The 22557-nt window shown below is 52.0% G+C and overlaps 1 protein-coding gene across 2 annotated transcripts in view; it reads right to left on the minus strand.

The window, feature by feature from the left end:
- SLC6A6 (solute carrier family 6 member 6) overlaps window positions 1–20949 on the minus strand; it is an 85863-nt gene extending 64914 nt beyond the window's left edge. Inside the window, exons 1-2 of one of the 2 annotated variants that reach the window (XM_049641059.1) lie at window positions 20660–20949; window positions 7638–7675 (exon numbers count right to left, since the gene is read on the minus strand). Coding sequence is in view for 1 of the 2 variants with exons in the window: in XM_049641058.1 (XP_049497015.1) it covers window positions 7638–7773 (136 nt within the window). In the remaining variant the exon portion in view is untranslated. Of the gene's footprint in view, window positions 1–7637; window positions 13466–20659 lie in introns of those variants that run through there. The other variant, XM_049641058.1, reaches the window with a different exon arrangement.
- Window positions 20950–22557: the final 1608 nt, after the last annotated feature.

Raw genomic sequence — 22557 nt, forward strand, 5'->3', positions numbered from 1 at the left:
GCCACCAAGCTGCCAGGCTGGGGGGAGGGGCCAGCCGTTAAGCACGCGGGAGACCCTACGGGGCATGCACACCGATGTCTGCTTTATAGAGAACACCCAGCCTAGGGAAGGAGACCACCACAGTAGGCACTGGCTCCTAAATGGCAGAGCTGAGATTCATGTCCAAAGCTGGGCACTGCTATCCCAGGAGCTCCCCGGGAAAATGATTCCGGACCCTTGTTCTACGCATGAGGAAAAAGAGGGCCCAGAGAAGGCAAGTGACTCGTCCAAGGTCCCCCAGGAGGTTGGCGAGGACATGGGTAGATAAAGGTGGTGCCACGGGGAACCCTTTGGGAGGCTGGGTCTGAATACTGACTCAGGGCACCCTCCTTCGGGGGTGCCTCAGGGAGCCAGCCCCTCCCAACCCGGAGCTGTCTGCAGCCTTAGGAATCCAGGAGGCTCCTGCTTTTGGGAGCCTGGGCTTCTGGACTTCTTATCTGCAGGCTGAGAACAGACTAACAAATGGGAATACCTCCCAGAAACCCCACTCAGGTTTCACGTCGGCGGGCAGCTCTGCTCTCTGAAATGCCCTGCCAGTTTCTGGAAAAAACAAACAAAAAACTGTGATACTGAAATTTTTAATAAATATATATATTTGGTCTTGCACCCCGAAAGCTGGCAGAGCTCCTAAAATCCTTGTAATTTCCCAAGTGAGGAAAGTGATAAAGGTGTCTTTTGTTATGTTAACGAGTGATTCTAGAAAGTACCTAAGGATGGGGGCTGGTTGCTAGGAGAACCCAAGGAGGGATGTGGGGGTTGGAAGTTTCAGTCCCCACCCCCTGACCTCCATGGAAAGGACAGGGGCTGGAGATAGAGTTCAGTCACCAAACGGCCAATGATTTAATCCATCGCGCTTAAGTAATGAAGCCTCCATAAAAATTTAAAAGGACGGGGTTCGGAGAGCTTCCAGACTGGTGAACACATGGAGAGTTGGGGAGAGAGGCACTGGAGAGAGCATGGAAACTCGGCGCCTCTTCCCCAGACACTGCCCCACGCGTCTCTTCCATGTGCCCGATTGGCTGTTGCTGAGTTATGTCCTTTAATAAACAGACCGCTAATCTGGTCAATAAAATGTTTCTCTGGGTTCTGCGAGCAAATTAATCAAACCCAAGGAGGAGGTTGTAGGAACCTCCGATTTATAGCCAGTTGGTCGAAAGCATAGGTATAGGTGGGAGTGGGGGCGGGGGGCGGCCTGGGAGGACTGAATCATTAACCTGCAGAATCTGACGCTGTCTCCAGGGAGATAGTGTCAGAAGCCAGTTTAAAGGCAGGACCTCCAGCAAGTGCTGGAGAATCGCTCGGTGGTGTGGGGGGAAAAATCCCCACAGGTTAGAATCATAACATCTCTCCTTGAAAAAACCCTCATCTGACCCCAGTTGGTGCTAAAAGCCAAGACAGGGACATAAACCAAGGAATCCTCTCTCCCTCCACCTGAGGCCCAAGCTTTCCCAGCATAGGTGAGGCCCAAAGAGGAGGCTCCTGCTCACCCTGGTCGTCCAGAGGCCCCAGCTCCCAGCAGCTGCTGTGTGGGACCGACTACAAGCCAAAGACGTGGCTCCCTGTCCTGACACATGGCTGACCTCGAGGTGGCCGTTGCCTTCTTGAGCCTCAAATTTCTCACCTGTTACACGGGGACAGTAATAACTACGCTATAAAATAATGCAAGTATTACAGATGGAAAACCTTTCTGAGAACAGCAAAGGGCTGCACATACTATTATTGCCTGTATATGCCTACGTGCAGTCACTGTGCTAAGAACTTTCATAGTATCTCTTCCGTGATCTTCCAACCAGAAAGGAGAGCCTCTACATCATTCTACATCAGGTCTATTTTGAGAGGACTCTAGGCCCCAGAGAGGTTAAGTGACATGCCCTGGGTCACACAGCAAGGTCGAGGCCAAATTGCATTTACACCCAGAGTCACTGGACACCTGAATTGAGGTCTTAACCACACCTCCCCTCTCTCTTTTAAAAAAAAAAAAAAAATTTTTTAACGTTTATTTATTTTTGAGACACAGAGAGATAGAGCATGAACGGGGTGTGTCAGAGAGAGAGGGAGACACAGAATCTGAAACAGGTTCCAGGCTCTGAGCTGTCAGTACAGAGCCCGACGCGGGGCTCGAACCCGCGAACCGCGAGATCGTGACCTGAGCTGAAGTCGGACACTTAGCCGACTGAGCCACCCAGGAGCCCCATACCTCCCCTCTCTCTAAAGGGTATATTTATCAACCTCTGAGTCTGGTCCAGTATTCATAGCATACCTTGTTTATTGAATTTTTCTTTTCTTCCCCAACAGAGGAAGGCTCACAGGCTGAAGCTGTTTCTCTGGGATGAGTTGTTTTAAATCCACTGCTCCCTAAAGGCCTGAAGGCAGCAGCTCCCCAGGGAGGGGGAACCGCTCCCTCCTGATGCCTCTATGCTGTCACCGCTGATAGGCAAAGGCTTAAATTGGGGCAATCTCTCAGCATCAATGATGCGGCAACACGTGCCCAGCACTGCAAAAACGCACCCCCAGCTTAGGATAGCAATTCCAATTTTCTGAAACAGACCAATGTGTAAAGATGCCCACTCAGAGATGTTCACTGCCTTCGGTTTGGCAAGATGAAAACAGTTCTAGAGATTGGTTGCCCAACAATGTGAATATACCGAACACTACTATACTGTAGACGTAAAAATGGTTAAGATGGTTAATTTTATGTTATGTATATTTTACCACAATTAAAAATAGAAAGAAAAAAAAAGATGTTCACAGCAGAGTGGTTTACATGAAAGAGAAACTACAAACGACCAATCTCTCATCACTAGGGGATTAATTAAATAAATGATGGTTTCCTCAAACAAATCAGAACAAATTAAGAAAGGGGGGGGGGTCAGCAAACCTCAGCTCCTGGGCCAAATCTAGCAGGTTACTTTTTGTAAATAAAGTTTTATTAGCATAGAACTACACCTGCTCATTTGCATATCGTCTAAGACTGCATTCTGGCTACAACCGCAGAGGCGGGACAAACTCCACTGAGATCAGTGGAGGCAAAACCACATGGCCCCGAAGCCCAAAATACATCCGATCTAACCCTTTGAAAAAAAACCCTGCTGACCCTGACTTAGAAGACCAAAGAACCAGAAAAACGCTTAGAAACATGTTAAGGGGCGGGGGCGGGAAGTTGGCTCCCAAACATTGCTACACTGTGAATTCAACTTGAAAAGGAAACATTTAAATAATGTATATTTACCCACACGTTTATAAATGCACTGTTAGATGGTTATGTTTGGACGGCGGGAACAGAGATAAATTACATTTTCTTCTTTTGACTCCTCTGTGCTCTCCGAATTTTCTGTATTAAAAATACATTACTGAGGCACCTGGGTGGCTCAGTGGGCTCAGTGGGTCTGACTCCTGATTTCAGCTCAAGGACTTGAGATTGAGCCCCAGAGTCACGCTCCCTGCTGGGTGTGAAGCTTGCGTAAGGTTGTCTCTCTCCCCTTATGCCCCTCACCCCTGCTCACAAGCTCGAGCATGCGCACGTGTGTGCTCTCTCTCTAAAATAGAAAAAAAAGGGGGGTGGGGCACGTGGGTGGCTCAGAGTGTTGAGCGTCCTGCTTCGGCTCAGGTCATGATCTCATGGTTCATGGGTTCAAGCCCCGCGTCGGGCTCTGTGCTGACAGCTCGGAGCCTGGAGCCTGCTTCAGATTCTGTGTCTCCCTCTCTCTCTGCCCCTCCCCTGCTCACAGTCTGTCTTTCTCTGTCTCTCAAAAAAATTTAAAAAATTAAAATAAAAACAAAAACTTGGGTCACCAGGGTGGCTCAGTCGGTTAAACATCCAACTCCCGCTAAAGTCATGAACTCATGGTTTCTGAATTCAAGCCCCACATCGGGCTCACCACTGTCAGTGCAGAGGCTGCTTCAGATCCTCTGTCCCCCTCTCTCTCTCTGCCCTTCCCCCACTCATGCTTGCTCTCTCAAAAAAAAAAAAAAAAGATTCTCTCTCTGCTCCTCTCCCCCACTCCTGTATGTGCTCTCTCTTAAAGTAAAAGATAAAATTAAATTAAATTACATTAAATTACATTAAATTAAATTAAAAAATAAAATAAACAAGATTCTCTCTCTCCCTCTGCCCCTCAGCCCTGCTCATGTGCCTTCTCTCTCTCTCCTAGAAGAAATGATAATGATGTGGCCCAATAGAATGGCTAATGTAAAGTGACAAACATGTTGCACTATAAATGTATCAAATCAAAATGTTTTAACACCTTAAAACTTATAGAATGTTGTGGGGCACCTGGGTGGCTCAGTTGGTTAAGTCCGATTTTGGCTCAGGTCATGATCTCACGGTTTTTGCATTCGAGCCCCGTGTCTGGCTCTGTGCTGACAGCTCAGAGCCTGGAGCCTGTTTAGGATTCTGTGTCTCCCTCCCTTCCTCTGCCCCTCCCTAGCTCATGCTCTGTGTCTCTCTCTCTCTAAAAACAAATAAACATTCCAAAAAAACCTTACAGAATGTTTTATGTCACATATATCTCAACTTTTTAAAAATGTGTCACTTTTATAATCAGGACAAACAGTGAATACCATTTTCTCACTGCCTGGGCCCCTCCAGGGAAGGGGTGATGAGGGGTCACAGGTCTGCTGGAGTTTACAACCTGGAGGGGGGGGGGGGGGGAGGGGACGGGGTGAGGGAGAAAGCCCTCTGGGAATTCTTATGGCAAGCCCAGAGAGGCTTTCCCCTCCGGCTAAGATTACCACAGACACCCCCAAGGGTGGATCGGATTTTCAGCTGAGGCAGGTTAAGGGCGGGTGGCTCCTGGGGATCTGTCCAGGGAGCTGAAATTAGAAAATGTACCAGGGTGCTTGGGACTGACTGTTAGGCCTGTTGACTTCAAACCTCCACTGTGACGACAAAGGGGTCATCACAGGAAAGGCTGCCTGTCTTTCCAATCCTCTTGGGGCATTTATTGCTCCATTTTACAGGTGGGGAAGCTGAGGCTCTGAGGAGTTCAGGGACTCCCCTCCCGAGGTCACACAGCTGGCAAAGGACCGAGACAGGATTTGGATCCAGGACTATCTGACTCTCCAGCTCCACGGACTTTCCACCAGATGGGTGGTGCCTGTCAGGAATGATTTTTTTTTGGCCGGCTCTTTAATAACTCAGAGTCTGCTGAACAACTGAAAACCCTCCATACCTCAATCATCTCCCAGCCGTGCACACCCTGTGAGGGGCTAGTGGGTAGTGATTATCACCCGTCCTCAGATGGGAACCTGGAGGCCTCAGGGAGGAGAGCCACACACCTTCGTGCCCGGTGGGGCTCCAGCTTCAGAGATGACAGTTTCTGTTCCCTGACAACACCCTCCCTCCAGATCCTGCTGCCTGCCATGTCAGATGGCCAACGAGCCCTTCCATAAAGAGAAAACTTGGCAGCGTGGAGGAGGCGTCACACAGACCTGAGAGCAAACCCGCTTCTCAGCCTCCACTGGCTCTCCTGTGAAATGGGTTCCCACCAAGTGTGGATGGATCAGCAAACCTTGGAGGAGAGGAACAGTGACCCTTTGTTGCCTATAAAGCCACCAGACCAGATGGGGGCTGGGCCCCTTGCACAAGACTCTTTATCTGGAAGCAGAACTCAAACTCCAGCTTTGTAGCCACAGGCATCTGGCTTCCAAGCTGCCCCGGGGCTACTCATTAACTAGTGCAAGGCCTTGGGAAGGGACCAGACTGGGAGTCGCTTCAAGCCCGGTGGGGAGGGGACCAGCGCTGGATGGTGTGGATACCAGGGTCAAAAACCTGGGGTTCAAATCCTTCCTAGCTGTGTGACCTTGGTGGGGGGGAGTCAATTCACCTCTCTGCACCTCAGTTTCTGTATCTGTACAATGGAGCTAATTATCTAACTCATGAGGGTTACTTTGAAGACTACAGGAGTCTATAAAGTGCCTAGCAGTACCTGATACACAGTAAATGTTCAGTAAATGTATGTCATTTTTACAAAAAGAACAACAACATCCACATCCTAAGACCATTGTAGGATAAAATGAGCTCCTATGCATTAAACCTCTCGATGCCATATCGAGCATGCTGTTAAAGAGTTCAATAAATGTTCACGATAATTCTTATTGACGTTTGTGACAAATATGGCAATGACTCTGGAGGCTGACATGGATGGGAACGTTTCCATTCCCACTCAGCAGCTGGCCAGGGAGCTGTCCTGAGCCCCCAGAGATACACCTGCCTGATTTTCCATGTCTGATGTCACAGCATAAAGAACAAGTCTCCAGAAGGTGAGGTAGCCTAGAGGGGGGTGGGGAGTGGATTACAGGGATGGAATAAGGTCTACCATGGGCAGCGGTGGGCCAGGGTCCCCAGGATCTTTCTCCTAGTCCTGGCTTCCTAGGGGACCCCAAATCTGCCAAACTCCAACTCGGGACCAGTGGGAGCTTGGCCAGGGCACTACCTTCCTCCCCTCCCCCCCTTCCACCCCCAAGAGAAATTTCTGCCCAAGAAGCCAGGGTGTTCAAATTCCAGAGCAGAGTCTACCAATGGGCCATGAAATCAACTTAAAGGGTCAGGACTATCATTTTTATAAAAGAGAACGGAATACAACAGAGCCCTAAAGAGGGTGAGGCTGGTTTCACTTTCATCTGTGTGTGTACATGGGAGCTCAGTGGCATCCTGCTATAAATCTATTTCTTACTGAATGCCATAATGAAAAAGCTTTGAAAGCCCCAATAGTAAGGATGTTTTAAACCAAGGTAAAGAAGTCATCTGCAGGAAAGTCAGGTTCCTGCCCCATTAAACCCCTTTTAAAAACACTGTGATCCTGAACTGGGGGGGGCGGGGGGGGGGGGCAGCTTCTGTAAATATGAGACAGTCAGCAAAATGTCATTAAGGTCTGTAGATTAGATAACAGAATTGTGTCAATGTTAAATGTCCTGGGGTTGATAATTGCATGTGCTTATATAAGAGAATGAGTGGCCTTGCTCTTACGAAATACATATGAAGTATTAGGGGTAAAGGGGCATCATGCCTGCAATTTATTTCCTAATGAGTCAGCAAAAAAAAAAAAAAAAAAAAAAAAGAATATTAACGTGACTATTTTTATAGCATATATATAGAGATGAAGCAAACATAGCAAATGTTAACAATGGGAAAATCTAAGTGAAAGGTATACAGGAGGTCACCGTATTATCCTTGCAACTTTTCTGAGGGTTTCCAATTTTATAAAAATAAAAAGTTTAATGAAGAGACAGTCGGGACACCAGCCCCAAGTCCTGGAGCATCCTAGCTGTGCTGGGAGCCAAGCATCTCACCCTTTTACATGTGCGCGACCCCAATCCTCACAATTCCCCATTACCACTCGCTGGCAGAGCCAGGAATGGGGTCCAGGCCAGACTCCAAAATCAGTGCTCAGCATTTGTAGGGCTACCTCCCTGGCACAGTAGGCATACAGGCGGCCAACCTGGGCCATAAACCCACAGCCCGGAGGTGACGCGTGGACGAGGTCCTGGAGCCCTAGGGGTTCTGTTTCCTTCTCCTGGAGCCCGGAGAACACACTGAGATCCTGAGTGCCCCATGTCGGTGAGACACCAATGCCATGAGAAGGTCAAAGGCCACTTACGTTTTGGAGGCTCCTCGGAAAGGGCTGTTGTTCTGGACCTATTACGAGAGGAAGCAAAGAAGGAAAGAAGAGAAGATCTGGTCAGGTTGTGGCTTACACGAGACCCAGAGCCTTCTTCCATGTGTGACCAACTCATACATCCTGGGAGGGGCCAGATCAACACCCAGTGGGGCCAGGGCTGGGAAAATCAGGGGCTCAGACACTCATGCATACACGCACATGCGCGCGCTCTCTCTCTCTCTCTCTCTCTCTCTCTCTCTCACACACACACACACACACACACACACACACACGTCTCCTGGATGCAGGGCCCTTCAAACTGTCAGCAGCAAGAGCCACCGGGGCCCTGTCCCTACCCAGCAGCCTACATCCCTGGGAGCCCCGTGCCTAGCCATGGGCCCAGCTCTGTGAATGGCTGTTCCCTGTGAGCACAGAGACATGATAAGGCAAGACAGAGGGGCTGAGGAGGCCCTGGGGGCCCCAGATTCTTGGGAGAATACGGTAACTCATCGACTGGCTAGAGCCTCCGAGAATCATGGTGCCAAGGAAATCTGAACTTTGCTGAGCCAAACAGTCCCCAAATGTGATTGACCCCAGAAGGCTTTTTTTTTTTTTTTTTTTTAATAGAACACCTCCTGTTCTTTGGAACTCAGCTTAGGGAAAAATGCAAATGGGGGAGGATCACCTCTCCCTCTCACTCTACCAGCAGAGCAGTGCTGGAAAGCTCCCTGGTTTCCTAGAATATAAAAATGCAGAAAACCAGGAAATGGCTCCTTATCAACTAAGATCTCACATTTCAGTGAACATGTAAATGAAGGGTAAAGAAGGAAAGGAGGGATGGTGGGAGGGCAGAAGAGGCCGCAGGGTGGGCAGGTCTTTCCTCACCATGCCTCAGGCCCTGCCCTTGGAGCCCCTTCCTGACAGAAACATGGCCCCAGCAGTCTACGGAGTTCCCGGTCCCCCAAATTACACAACTTCATTACTACGTCAGGGCCCCCATGGGCTCACGTGGGTGCCCACTGTGTTCAAGGCCCTGTGGGGTAAGAATATTCAGTCAATAATTTATTAAGGGGTCCCTGGCTGCCTCAGTTGGTAGAGCATGCAACTCTTGATCTCTGGGTTGTAAGTTCGAGCCCCATGTCGTGTATAGAGATTACTTAAAAATAAAATACATTTTTAAAGATCATGGAGCACCTACTATGGGCCAGGCACTGCTTTAGGCACTGGGAACACAGCAATGAGCAAGACAGCTGAGGTCCCCGCTGTCATGGAGCCCAGAACCCCATGGAAAGGGCCAACATGTGACACAATGCCTCGGAGGCTTCCCATGGTATCGCGAAGGCTGGGGTAGGTTAGTGATGCCTACCACAGGTGTAGGTGCTGTGGCGCGAGTAACCTGCCATCCTGACAGCAAGGGAAGAGGGAAAGGGGGAAAGATGAAGCAGCATGTTTAACGCACAGTTATAAGCATAATGTTAAGGGAACCAGAAGAAGGAGTATAATTCTATCTGGTGTGAGAACATTGTAGTTGCGTGAGGGCAGCCCAGCTCAGGAGGAGGAGGAAAAGAGTGGCACTAAGTTCCTGTGGGGACAGCCTCCTGGCACCCATGACCCTTCTTCTGGGGACAGCCTCACATCTCTTCCACCTGGAGACCCATGCACACCCACTCTCAGCCCATAGGGCTCTGGGTGGGCATGTGAGCCAGGCCTAGCCAACCAGAGAGGCCGTGACAACTGGCTCAAGGATAAGGGCTTGACCAAGCATGGACAATGAGAGTGATGACAGGGGCTTGTGCTAAAAATATCGTGAAAAAAGAAGGCTCTTTCGGGGCCCCTGGGTGGCTCATTCAGTTGAGTGTCTGACTCTTGATTTCAGCTCAGGTCATGATCCCAGGGTTGAGGGATCAAGCCCGGCATCAGACTCCATGCTGAGTATGGAGCCTGCTTAAGATTCTCTCTCTTCCTCTGCCCCTTTTCCCTCCTCCCACACTCTCTTAAAAAAAGAGGGGGTGGAAAAAGGTTCTTTCTAGGCTGAGATGGCTATGCTGGGACAGGAGGTATCCTATGCAGTTGAGGGTAGCCCAAGGAGAATGAAGCCAACACAGAAGCCTAGGAATGGAGAGAAAGAAACGGAGGTCCAAAGACCTGGATCCCGCCATGCCTGAAGTATGACCCGGGGCTTTTCAATTAAGAGTCAGTAAATGTTCTTTCTCTTTTATATTCTTTCTTCTTCTTCTTCTTCTTCTTCTTCTTCTTCTTCTCCTCCTCCTCCTCCTCCTCCTCCTCTACAGTCTTTCTTCTTTACATTCTTCTTCCTCTTCTTTTCTTCTTCTTCTTTACATTCTTTCTTCTTCTTCTTTACATTCTTTCTTTCTTCTTCCTCTTCTTTTCTTCTTCTTCTTCTCCTCCTCCTCCTCTTCCTTCTTCTTCAAGTTAGTTTCAAGTGATTTCTGCAACTTGTAATTCTAAGAATCCCGGCGTACGCCCTGTCTCAGATGTGCTGTATAACTTTGTGCATGCCCCTTTATCTGACATTCAGGTCATCAGAAAAGTGGGGCACAGATGAAATGAATCTGAAGTCCCCCTGCAACCCTGGTACTCTGGCTTCCAAGAATGTGCAGCAAAGGGTAGGACTGACCCTCCCTGACTCCTGGGCATTTGGCCTGAGATGGAGAAATCAGCCGTTCTCAGAGTTAAGCCTTGAGGGCTTTGTTAAACCAGAGTGCTGGGCCCCACCCCCAGGGTCTGAGTCAGCAGGTCTGGGGTGAGGCTCAAGATTCTACCTTCTAACAAATTCCCAGGTGATGATGTGACTGTGCATCCTGTGACCACATTGTGAGGACCCAAACTCCAAATCTGTTCTCTTCCCAATCACCTGGGGCAGGTGCCGGGTGCAAAAATAAAGCCCCAGCCACGAAGAAGATCTCAGCAACCTCAGCCCTCCATCAGATCCCCAGTTGCAAGGATGAACCAGTATTTAAACAATGACGCACCAGGTCCCAGCTAACAGCCCTTCCAGTGCCTACGCTTCCGCCCAGCCCTCCACCCTGGGATGCATCTAAATAACGAGGCTGTAAGACTGACAAGGAGCCTTCTTGGGTTCCGGCAGGCCCCACACTGGTCTTCCAGGAGCTGGGAGCATCCCCGGGCAGCTCGTCACGCCAGGCAGCAAGACCCACTTCAGACCTGATCCTGACACACTGCCTCAGGCCGCCCTGCTGTCAGCGCTGCTTGGCTGGCCCTGGGCTCTCCCTGATTTACATCCGACTTGGCTGCCTTGAAAAGCCTCCTGTGGCTTTTGGACCGTGGACACCGTTCAGTAGAAAACGGCTTCCCCACCAGCATCCTTTCCAAGGTGGCTCTGGCCCAGAGGGCCTGGCCTGGCTCAGCGGCCTCCCAGCTGTGTGACCTTGGGGGCAAGTTACCTGCGGTTTCTGGGGCTTTGACTTTTCACAAGCAAAATGGAAATCATCGTATCTCTTGTGATGGTTAGGGAGATGATGCTCACAAGGCACAGGGGCTGGTTGAGGAAGTAGGGCGGGCACCCAAGAGCTATGATTTACCTCCTTTATTCAAAGCGTGGTCTGCAGACCAGCAGCAAGATCACCGCCGGAAGTTGGTTAGAAATGCACAACTCAGGCCCTCAACTTAGTCCTCCTGCATGGGAAGGGGCATCTTAAGCTCTCAGGTGACCTCTACAGCTTTCAAGTCTGAGAAGCACTGCTGTGCGTTTACCATTATTATGGCTGTTGCCATATCCCAGGACAGGGCCAAGATGTAGCAACAACCCGCAGGCCTGGGGGAACCACAGGCACGGGTCAGAGGGAAGGAAGAGATGGAGGGGGAAGAAAACTTCTCCCGCGCCTCTCGGCCTCCCCACTAACGACAAGCCCCTCCACGGCTCGGGTGGGTGGGGGACCGCTGCATCCTGCGATGGGGCCTTAAAGAATAGGTACCGATCACCCACTTACTTCACTCACAGGCTCGGCCAAGCTAACGTGATCCACTGAAAACATTCCAGGTCTCAGACAGAGGGCTTCCGGCGGCCGATTAGGGCTGCCCTCGGATCCTCTCTGCAGAAGGCTGACTCTTTTGCATTCAAGGAGGCAAACGGCCGTCTGCCTGGAGCCCGCAGCCCGGAACTCCCGGCAGAGGCTGACAACAGCGGGCTGCCTGGGAAGGTGCGTGACTCCGCCCGACGTAGGGGTGTGCCGCGGGCCCTTCGCGGAGCAGCGTGGGGGCTGCCTGGATCTCCCCAGCTCCGGCCTCAAGCTGCCCCCGTGGAAACACGAAGGTCTGCGCTGGAGGGCCGTAAACACGAAGCCGGCCTTCGTGAATCTCTCGCGCGTGCGCACTGCGCTGCCAGCCCCGTTGGATGAACAGAGCGGAATGCTTCCACCTGCCCGGGGTCCCCTGGCAGCGCATTTCCATGCCTCCAGGGCCAGGCCAGACCCAAGGAAGCAGCTAGGGGGTCAGGGGCGTGTTGAGGGGGTGGCCAGGTGGGACGGCAGTGTGTTCAGAGACACTAGACAACGGCCAGATGCAGCCGCAAAATAAATAAACCCTATGCTGAAAACTACTGGCTCGATTATACAACTCCGTGTGGACAACACAAAACGTGCCTGTGGTCCAGAGCTGGCCCCGGGAGACCATTTTGCAGCCACTGGTACTGTTTTTTCAGGCCTGGGGCTTGATCTGGCAACCAAAGTCTGGTGCCCCACGCCGCTGCGATCATTCATTAAACCATTTTATAGTCAGCTCCATGAGGGAGGGTATGGCCATGCTTTGGTCTGAATGGCTCACCTGCCACATCCCCAGGGCCCAGAACCAATAAATATGGATGGTGATGGGTGAATATAATTTTCAAGCCCGGACCCACTCAGTTGTTTAAACTATAGGCTCTCATCTCAGAATTGATGAAATCAGCCTTCAGTTGTGTGCTGAGCACCTACTGTGTGCCAGGCCCTCTGCTGGATGCGGGTGCATCTATCCCTCCCTCCCCGGCTGTGCTGTCAGTCAGATGAATGGATAAAAGGCAACACTGCAAAGATCTGAGCTCTGTCCTACAGAGGCTCCAAGCAAGGTTAGATTATGTACACTTTGTCTCATCTGATCCTTTTTGAGTACTTACTATGTGTCAGGCACAGTTAAGGGGCTGAAGGAAAGCTTCATGAAGCAGGCAGCTTCAGGCTGGCCCTTGAAGAGGGGGAATAAAAAGAGAAGGGAGAGGGGCACCTGGCTGGCTCTCAGTCTGTAGAGCATGTGACTCTTGAACTCAGGGTCTTGAGTTCAAGCCCTATGTTGGGCATGGAGCCTACTTTGAAAAAAAAAGAAGGGAGGAAGGGCCTTGTGGGCTGAGGCATGGCAGAGCCAAGAGAGCCCCAGGCTCATTTTAGGAGCAGAAAACAGCCAAATCACGAGGAGAGGGGAAAAGTGGTAGCCGATGAGGGTAAACACTGGCCAGGAGCCAGATTCTGCAGGGCCTCGAATGCCAGGCTAAGGCGTGTGGACCTGATTTCATACAGCACTAGGGAGCCACTGAAGGCTTCTGACAAGGAGAGTGGCATGCCCCCACAGAGCGGTGCCTAGGAGGAATAGAGCCTGGCAAGAAGCCTGTTGTCTCAAGCCATAGGGATATCCACCCAGAGAAGAGATACCAAGTGCCATCTGGTGAGAGCATGAATGTCCTTGAAATCATGGCCTGAGTCTTCCCTGAGGCCTAACTCAGCAGCCATCATCTCCAGGTGCCAACTGGCTATGGGGCAAGAGGGCAGAGCCCTCATGACCACCACCTTCCGGTGCCCTTCACCCACTAAGCATGACTCTGCTGAAATATACTTCACCCCTCCAACCCCCCCACCAGGCAACAGGCAACCTGGCCTGGGTTAGAGACTTTCTGCCGGAAAGGGGATGGTGGAACATGGCAGTGATTGGCTTAGCACTTTTATTGTGTGCAAAGAGCCAAAAAGCCGTGGGAGGGCCAGGACTCTCAGAAGTGCCCCCAGCCTCCCAGCCTCCATTTAATGGGGAGGCTAAAGCTCCAAGGGACTAGGGAGGACCCAAGTGAGCAAATCTAGAGCTCAGCCCCGGCCCTCTAGCCCTCTTGCAATTGCCTTGATTCTATTCCACAGAGCTGCCCACGGGAGCCAGGAGGTCCTGCTTTCCAGGAACCCCCATTCCGGATTCTGCAGATGTCTCTTGAGCAACCAAGTGCTAACGAATCTTTTGGATCAGTATGGCTTCGTCCTCTCACTCCCTTTCCTATTAGCTGTGATAAAATCAGAATCTGAATTATGAATGTGGCCATCAAGAGTCTGAAACAAAGGTAAAAACCCTGCCCTTAAATTTACCTGTTTAACGTAATCACTGAATGGAGCCTGAGTCTGGGGGAAGAACTCGTTTGGGAACAATGGCCCTTTTGATAGCTGATCAGCCTCATTCAGACCTCACTCTCCAGATCCAGAAAGTGGATGGGCGGGGAGGCTTAACTCAAAGATCTCAAAGTCCCCACACTTTTCCCCCTGCCAATGGACCACTCCCCCTCAGACCTTCCATGCTTTTCCCTGCCTGGACCTGGACTTTTGCCTGCCCTTGGCATGAGCCTCTGGAACTGTTCATTAACCTCTTCCTGATACAGATCTTCTCCCCTCCTGTGAGACTGAGCCACTTGAGCACAGGGGCTGTTTTATTTACTTATCCTTGCCCTGCTGGCCTTGGCACTCAGCCTGATACGCAGTAGGTGCTCAGTAAAGCTCTGCAGTGCCGCCAGTGGAGTAAGGGGGGGCTCTGTCTCATTCTAATTCCCTTTCCTATATCCCAGCTGTGTGAGCTGCAGCACAAGTTACTGTCCTGAGACCGGGTGAACTCATCCAGAAGATGGAGGGAAGAACCCCCAAGTCAGGCACAGGGCTTAAATGCAGGAAGGGAGACAAGGCATCTTGGGTGCTCAGTAAGTATCAATCCTTCCCACCTCAGCCTGCTGAATGGCCTCGGCCTGCTTCTTTAAGTTCAAAGTCACCGGATGGGAGCTTTTCATTCACTGAGCTGGCAGCGCTTGCGGTGACTAAGACAGGCCAGACTAGGTCAGTGATTCCCAAATGCAGACTAGCTATTCAGGGTGGCCTGGCAGGTCTGTACGTTCTGACAAATGGCGGTCCCACAATGGTCCGTTGTTTGAAGAGTGAGTGGCAGAACCAAGAACAGTACGATGCCATTTTCGATAACAACACCACAGAATGAGAGCCAGCTTGCTGGACACGTCCTAAATAGCCCCAGATCAAAGAGGACCTCAAAACTGAAGAGAAAACTGACCTAGAAAGTAATAAAAAGGAATATATATGTCCACGTAAATATCCAAGGGATTCAGTTAAAGCCGTATGCAGAGGAAAATGTGTAATCTTACCATTATCAGAGAAAGAAACAAATAAACTGAGTGAAGACTACAGTGCACTTTTTTTTTTTTAATTATCTTTAAGAATCACTTTTAGTAGGTGTGCCTGGGTGGCTCAGTCGGTTAAGCGTCCGACTTCGGCTCAGGTCATGATCTCGCGGTTCACGGGTTTGAGCCATGCGTCGGGCTCTGTGCTGACAGCTCAGAGCCTGGAGACTGCCTCAGATTCTGTGTCTCCCTCTCTCTGCACCCCACCTCCGCCTGCTCATGCTCTGTCTCCCTCTCTCTCTCAAAAATGAATAAATGTTAGGGGAGCCTGGGTGGCTCAGTCGGTTAAGTGTCCCACTTCGTTTGGCTCAGGTCATGATCTCACAGTTCATGAGTTCGAGCCTGGCGTCGGGCTCTGTGCTGACAGCCCAGAGCCTGGAGCCTGCTTCGGATTCTGTGTCTCCCTCTCTCTCTGCCCCTCCCCCGCTCGCGCTCTCTTTCTCTCTCCTTCAAAAATAAATAAAAACATTTAAAAAAAATTTTTAATAAATAAATGTTAAAAAAATATTTTAAATCACTTTTAGTTGATAGGGTTTTGTACTGCTTGAGGTGTATTACTTCTGTAACTAAAAGAATCCTTTGACAGTTTCTCATAAAGTTAATATATATCCACCCTACAACCCAGACTCACTCCTAGAGCTATGGAAAAGATAAGCCCACTAGAAGACTTGTACAGGAATGCTCATAGCAGCTTTATTTGTAATCATCCCAAACTGGAAACACCCAAATGTCCATCAACAGGTGAATGGATAACAACAGATAAATCCATACAGTGGAATACTACTCAGCAATAAAAGGAAGCACCTTCTGATACACTCAACAGCATGGATGGATCTCAAAAACATCAAGCAGAAAGAAGCCAGACACAAAAGCATATAGACGACACAAGTCCATTGATACAAAGTTCGAGGCTTGGCAAGACTAATTTGTGGTGACAAAAATCAGAAACTAGTCGCCTCTGGGAGGGGAAGGGCACAGGGCGACTAACTTTCTAGGGGAGCTGGGAATAGTCTATTACCTTGATCTGGGTGGTTAGTTACACAGGAATATAAATTTGTCGAAACGCATCCAACTGTAACAGAGTCTTTGCATTTCACTGCATGTAAATTATATCTTAATTCAAAAAGATTTTTTTTTAAAATCACATGGAAATATTTAAAATACAGATTCCCCATGGGGATCAATTCAGTGTGTCCATGCAGGGCCTGGGAATCTGAATTTGTGAAAAGTAACTCAGGTCATTCTCTACCTAATTAGATTCAATACTACCTGACCCCTACCCCCCTATACTTCCCTTTCCTTTTATTGTTTTGGGTGATTTTTCTTGGGTATATTGGTTTTTATAAGGGAGTTGGCAGACTCGCAGAGCTTTAGAAACAGGACAGCAATTTCCATTCTTTCTCCCCTCTCTTGGCCACCCAAAACCCCTGCCCCTCAGCTCAGGTTTCCAAACAAAGCCTCTGACCAGGTGAGGTGGGAAGAGAAACCCCAATGCCCTGTCCAGGGGGCAGACATTGCTCACCCTAAAGACTCCTGGGCTTCATGCTTCCAGGGAGGTCAAAGCCAGTAAGTTAATGGCCTGTGTACCTATTAAACTGTATGTCCAGGCCTTCACCCTGTGTTTACAAAAAGAGCTCAGGGCAAGAGTCACTGGCACAGAAAACGCTTTGTGCCCTGACCAGCAGGGGCCCAGCTGGCCATCTTCGGTTTCCTGGACCCCAGCCTAGTTCCTCACCTACCGTCAGGGGTCTTCTGGGCTCCCGGGTTGAACTGGCTTCTCCACTGCTGCCCCCAAAGCCAGTCTGATGCTATTTCTCTCCCTGCTGCTGCCCTCAGAATAAAGCTCAAGCCCATTTACCCAGTGCCCACTCCCCTCTACCACCTGGCTCCTGCTCTCTCCAGCAGGGACCCTGCAAGGCTTATCATGATGGCTATTTCATGCCGCTGTGCCTTTGCACCTGCTATACCCCCTGCCCAGAATGCCAGCCCATACTGTTCTTCCACTCACAGAAAATGCCAGCCCTGACACCACCCCCTCCAAGAAGATGAACTGCCCTCTGCCTACGACCTTGCCATCAACGTACACCTGGTCTCTTGAGTCTTCACAGCATGCCACGGATGGCATGGTCACTGTCCTCTCTCCCTCTGGGCTACGAGCACCTTAAAAGCCAATATTCTACCCCAGATCCAGTGCCTGGCCAGAACTGACCTCAGCTAGGTTACTCAAACAACTAGATGAGGCACATTAAAAAAGCTCTCTTTGGGGTGCCTGGGTGGTTCAGTTGGTTAAGCGTCCGACTCTTGATTTTGGCTCAGGTCATGGTCTCATGGTTTGTGATCGAGCCCCACATCGGGCTCTGTGCTGGCGGGCTCTGGGCTGGCATCACGGAGGCTACTTGGGATTGCCTCTCTCTCCCTCTGCCCCCCCCCCGACCCCCCTCTCAAAACAAACAAGCAAACAAACAAAAGAGCTCTCTTTTACACTTGAAGGCCACCCTGGGCATGTCCACATCCACAGCTCCTCCCCAGAACCCATAAATTCAAATAAACACTTGGACCAAGATAAGGTGGCCAACACAGAGGAGATATAGCCCCAAAGAATCTGACTCTTGCTTATGACCTTCTGCCGAAGAGAGTGACCAGCCTGCACCTGCGGGGGTCACCCTGGGGTTCCGAGGTCAGCCCCGTTCCCGCCCAGATCCCCACCCTGCTGTGGTGAAGCTGCACTCTGGTGCTCCCTGTATTTGTCAACTCTTTCCTATATACAGGAATGTGTCCAATGTAATTTTTTTTAATGTTTATTTTTAAGAGAGAGAGGGACAGAGAGACAGCCGCGCCAGCAAGGGAGGGGCAGAGAGAGAGGGAGACACAGAATCTGAAGCAGCTCCCGGCTCTGAGCTGTCAGCACAGAGCCTGATGCGGGGCTCGAACCTCCGAACTGTGAGATCATGACCAGAGCCGAAGTCAGACGCTCAACCGACTGAGCACCCAGGTGCCACTACAGGAATGTGTTCAATGACTCACAGGGATCTTATTATTTCAGGAACTTTGGAAACACTTTCAGAGTACAGCTCCCAAGTCCTTTGACAGATGGACAGGCAGACAAGTTGGAAGTTAGAAAACACCATCACCAGAACCCAAACTGCCTCCTGGGGACTGACCCTTGTGTAGGAAGAGTGGCACAAAAAAGGGAGAGTGTATAACTAGGGACAGAATTGAGGTGCCAGTGGGCCCCAGGCACCCACCCTCCAACCCTGAGGACTGAGGCATCTGTGACTCTCCTTTTCCCCAGGTCCCAGCCAGGGTCCAAGTTCAACACTTCAGCACAGCAGTGACTAAAGCTCCACAGGGCCAAAAGTCGCGGCTGGCCAAGGGAAGACGCCCAAAGCCCACTCTCATCACTATCCAATCAAGGCAAAGTCCTCTAGGCAGCTCTCAGTTTGCTGATCTCTAAAATGGGCACTTCCCACTCTGGCCTCCCGACTCTGCAAAGCAGATGTGACCCAATCACTGCAGGACAAGTGGAGAGGAGGGAGAGGAATGGGGCAGAGGAGGCTGACTGCAGCTGTATCATGGGCCAGCACAAGGGTATCCCTGAAGGACAAAAGCTCAAGAGTGCACCTTGGCCCTGCCACATACCACAGTGACCTGAGACCTTGTGATACCCTCTAATCGGCAGCTACGAAGCCGAGCCCGGCTTTACAGCTTACCGCAGGCTTATTCACTCTCATCTCCCTCAATCCCCTCAAGGACGCAGCGAAGCCGGCATTGGCGTCCTTGCTGCCCAGACGGCCAAGCTGAGGTTCAAAGAGGCCAAGAGTATCTCCCAAGGTCACCTACCGACTAAGACACAGTAACTGAGGCACGGTAACTGAACTCAGCTCCCTGGGGACATGCTCCTGCCTCTCAGTCCCAGTTTACCTCATAACCAGTCGACTCCACCCATTTTACAGATGTGGAAACTGAGGCCAAGAAAAGGTTGCACAAGGTCAACCGGGGGCCGAGCCAGGCTCAAGCCCAGGCCATTCTGCCAAGCCCGCTCGGTGCTGGGTTCTCAGCCGGTGCCCTCGGGCATCCCTCTAATCCCCCTCAACACCATCCTGATTAAACTCCTTCCCCCACTCCCACTCCTGTACCTGCTCATGCCCACCCCACACTCTTCAGGATGACTCCCTGGTCGAGAGGGAGGCAGGCGGTTGCTAAGCACTCACCCGCTCTTTCTCACAAAAATAAACTCCTTCTGGCTGGGAGACTCTGGATGAGATCCCCTCCCTTCTAGCCAAGAAAAAAATTAAAAAGAAAATTTAAAACGACTTCTCCATGACATTTATTTGAACGCCAGCAGTGCCAAAGCGTGGGCCAATTTACCGAAGTCCAAATGGAGCCAGCCACGCGCCACTAACCCTCAGCCCAAAGACCCTCCGTTCAAGTGTCTGGGCAGTTACTGAGCTGATTTATTTCTCCAGGCCGGAAATGGGGGCTCGGGCTGCCTCCCAAGCCTTTGGGGCTGGTCCTAGGGGACACCAGGATCTGGCAGAGGCTAGGCAGTGACCAAAATAGCCAGGCCGGTGGCCCTGCCCGGCACACACCTCCCTCTGAAGGCCGGGGAGGGTGGCCCACAGGTCCCCCCCTCCAGTTTAGGCTGAAGCTTTGAGGCTGTCAGAGGAGGTCCCCAAGATTCTCTATCTGGCTTCCCTGGTGGGAGGGGGACGAGAGTCTCTTGCTCGAAAGAGGAACCCTCAGAAGGAAGCAGAAAAGGCTAGAGGAGGATGTGTCCTGCTGTCCCTGCCTGCTGCCCATTTGGCCCCCAGCTGTCCCTCGGGGCCTCCGTCCTGCCACGCAAGACGGCTGGACGTTGGCACCGCCACCTGCACGCCACACACGGGCAGCACCCTTGGAGCCGTGCCCCCCTATCACCTCTCCCCACTCGCTCCCTGCCCTGGAGAATCAGCTCTGGCTGTTCCGTCCTCCAGGCACCGGGGACACTCCCTCAGGTACTGCCGAGAGGACACACAAGTGCCCGCAAGCAGGGGCCCGGAGACACAGCCACACTCTGGGACACACACGTGCACAGCCAGGTACTCGGAGACACAGTCACATACACACAGGTCCACACCAGACACACACCGGGACACACAACTGCACACATCCAAAGACACACTGACACAGCCACACTCAGGTATCAGACACACCACAACACACAGAGACGCACAACCCAAGACACAGAACAGCAGGCACACACGGAGACACACAAGTGCACACTGCTGGAGAAATGGAGCACCACCCACCCTCAGAAACACAGACACACACGGGGACATGGGGGCACAGACACCCAGTGAGACGGAGGGAGACACACACACACACACACACACACACACCTGCCGCCTGCACGAAAAGCCCAAGCCCTTTTCGCTGGCCAAACAATAACAGCCCCGCCAGCGGGTCCGAGCAGGCGACCCTCCGTCCCTCCCTCGGTGGCGAATGGGGCGCCGGAATCGGGGGCACTCGGCGGGGAGGTCGGGCCGGCTGGAGCGCAGGGATGGGGAGGGGGCTCCGCGCGCCCGGCTCCCTCTCCCTCGGGTACCTGGGGTGGCCGCGGGGCTGCGCTCGGCTGCGCTCGGCTCCACTGGCCGGGGGCTGCCCTCCTGCTCCGTCTCTGGCCCGCGGGCTCTGCGCTCCGCGCTCCTTCCCGGCTTGGCTCGGTCTCCGGGCTCGCGGTCCTAGGGGCTCGGTGCTGGCAAGCGAGCAGGGCTGCGGCCAGGGCCCGGAGCTCTGCGCTGGCGGCGGCGCGGAGGAAGCGGTAATTTATAAGCGGCTTCTTCCTGACCTCGCGTGTCTGTTGTCTGAGCAGGCAGCTCTCAGCATCACCCATCCTGCTGGGTGGAAAAATACCAGCTTGGCCGGGCCGGGGGCGGGGCCGGGGGCGGGGCCGGACGCCCAGCCCCGCCCCATATGCGGACGCACACATGCACACACACACACACACACACACACACACGCACACGCACGCGCGCGCGCGCACGCGCGCGCACCACACACGCACGCGCGCACGGGCTCGGACAAAGAGCCCGGGCTCGCCGAGCGCGCGCGCACACACCCTCATGCAGCGCGGCGAACGTTTGGCCCACCGCTTCCCCTATTAGAGCGCACTTCTCAAGGAAACCCTTTCCTTTCAAAAGCTGGTGCCAAGTGGTACAGCCGGTCCTCAGCCTCCTGCTGCTTCCAGAAAAAGAGCTAGAGAGCCCCGGGCCCGACCCGCCCCCTCCCTTACCCACCGCCACCACTCGCCCATCCACCTGGCTCAAAAGAGGGACCTACCGCTCATTGAGTGGCCAGGTCCCAAACCACTCCACTGCTTCCTTTTGGGCGGTCATCCAGGTTCTCCGACCTCGGTTTACTCCTCTGAAAAATGGGCACAGTAACCCCGCCCTCACTGCCTCCCCAGAGGCATGAGTGATCTGAAGCTGTGATATGAAGCAGTCAGCAGCTCTTTGATTCTTGGCTTTGCCCCTGCTGGGTCACTTTGGGGGGTTACTCAAACTCTCTAACCCTCAGTTTCCTCATCTGTAAAATGGAAATAAATATAATAGAACCTATCTCCTCTAACCGCTATGAAGACTCAAGGTTAACAGTGTAAAAAGCTCAGAAAGGCACGGGCACTTAGAAAGTGCCAGGCAAGTGTCAGCTACTGTGACTATTTTTAAATGAAAATGGGGAATGTGCCATTATTCTTGTCCTTATTTGCATGAGTGGCTCCTCTGAGACCATTTTCCACACTCCCGCCCTGTGTGGGCATGAGGAGGAGTGCGTGTGACCTCAAGCAAGGCCTTTCCCTCTCTCAATGCTCTCCACTTTCTCCTCTCACTCACTCCGTCTCTGCACCTGGGAGGCTGTGTGCAGAACACGTGGATCCTTCCACCTTTGCAACTGAGAATAAAAGAGGAAATACAGGCTCTACAGAGAGCCATCCCCCACATCATACCTGGCCGTGTCTGGATGAGCTTCATAACACCCTCTTCCAGAACAGCCCCCAGAAGGCAGACCAGGGAAGCTGAGGAGCAGGATTGGAGAGATGACGCTTATCCTCTGCCTGGTTTTCTCATTGAGGCCCCCTGCTGTCTGCCTCCATCTTGACCTTCTAGTGGGTTACCCTCTCCCCCAGCTGCAGCTGAGCAGACATGCCCTCCCCTGCCCTTCTCTGCTGTCCCCAGCCGTCCCCTCCTCCAGGAAGCACCCAGCCACGCCAGGTGGCATCTACCTCCCGGCTCCTCAGCTCGGTCTTTTGAGTTCATGGTGATTGCACCCCTCTTACGGGTGAGGAAAGCAAAGCTGGAGAAGAGAACAACTGAGTCCTCACATCTCTCCCCTCCTTCCCTATGTGAGCGAGGCTCCTCCGTGAGCTGAAGGAGCAGATGGCAACCCCAAACTCCTCAGCCTCCCGCGTGTGTCACTGCACACAGCACCAAGTGGCAGGTCATAATA

This window comes from Panthera uncia, chromosome A2 (genome assembly GCF_023721935.1).
Source record: "Panthera uncia isolate 11264 chromosome A2, Puncia_PCG_1.0, whole genome shotgun sequence".
NCBI classification, from domain to species: Eukaryota; Metazoa; Chordata; class Mammalia; order Carnivora; family Felidae; genus Panthera; species Panthera uncia.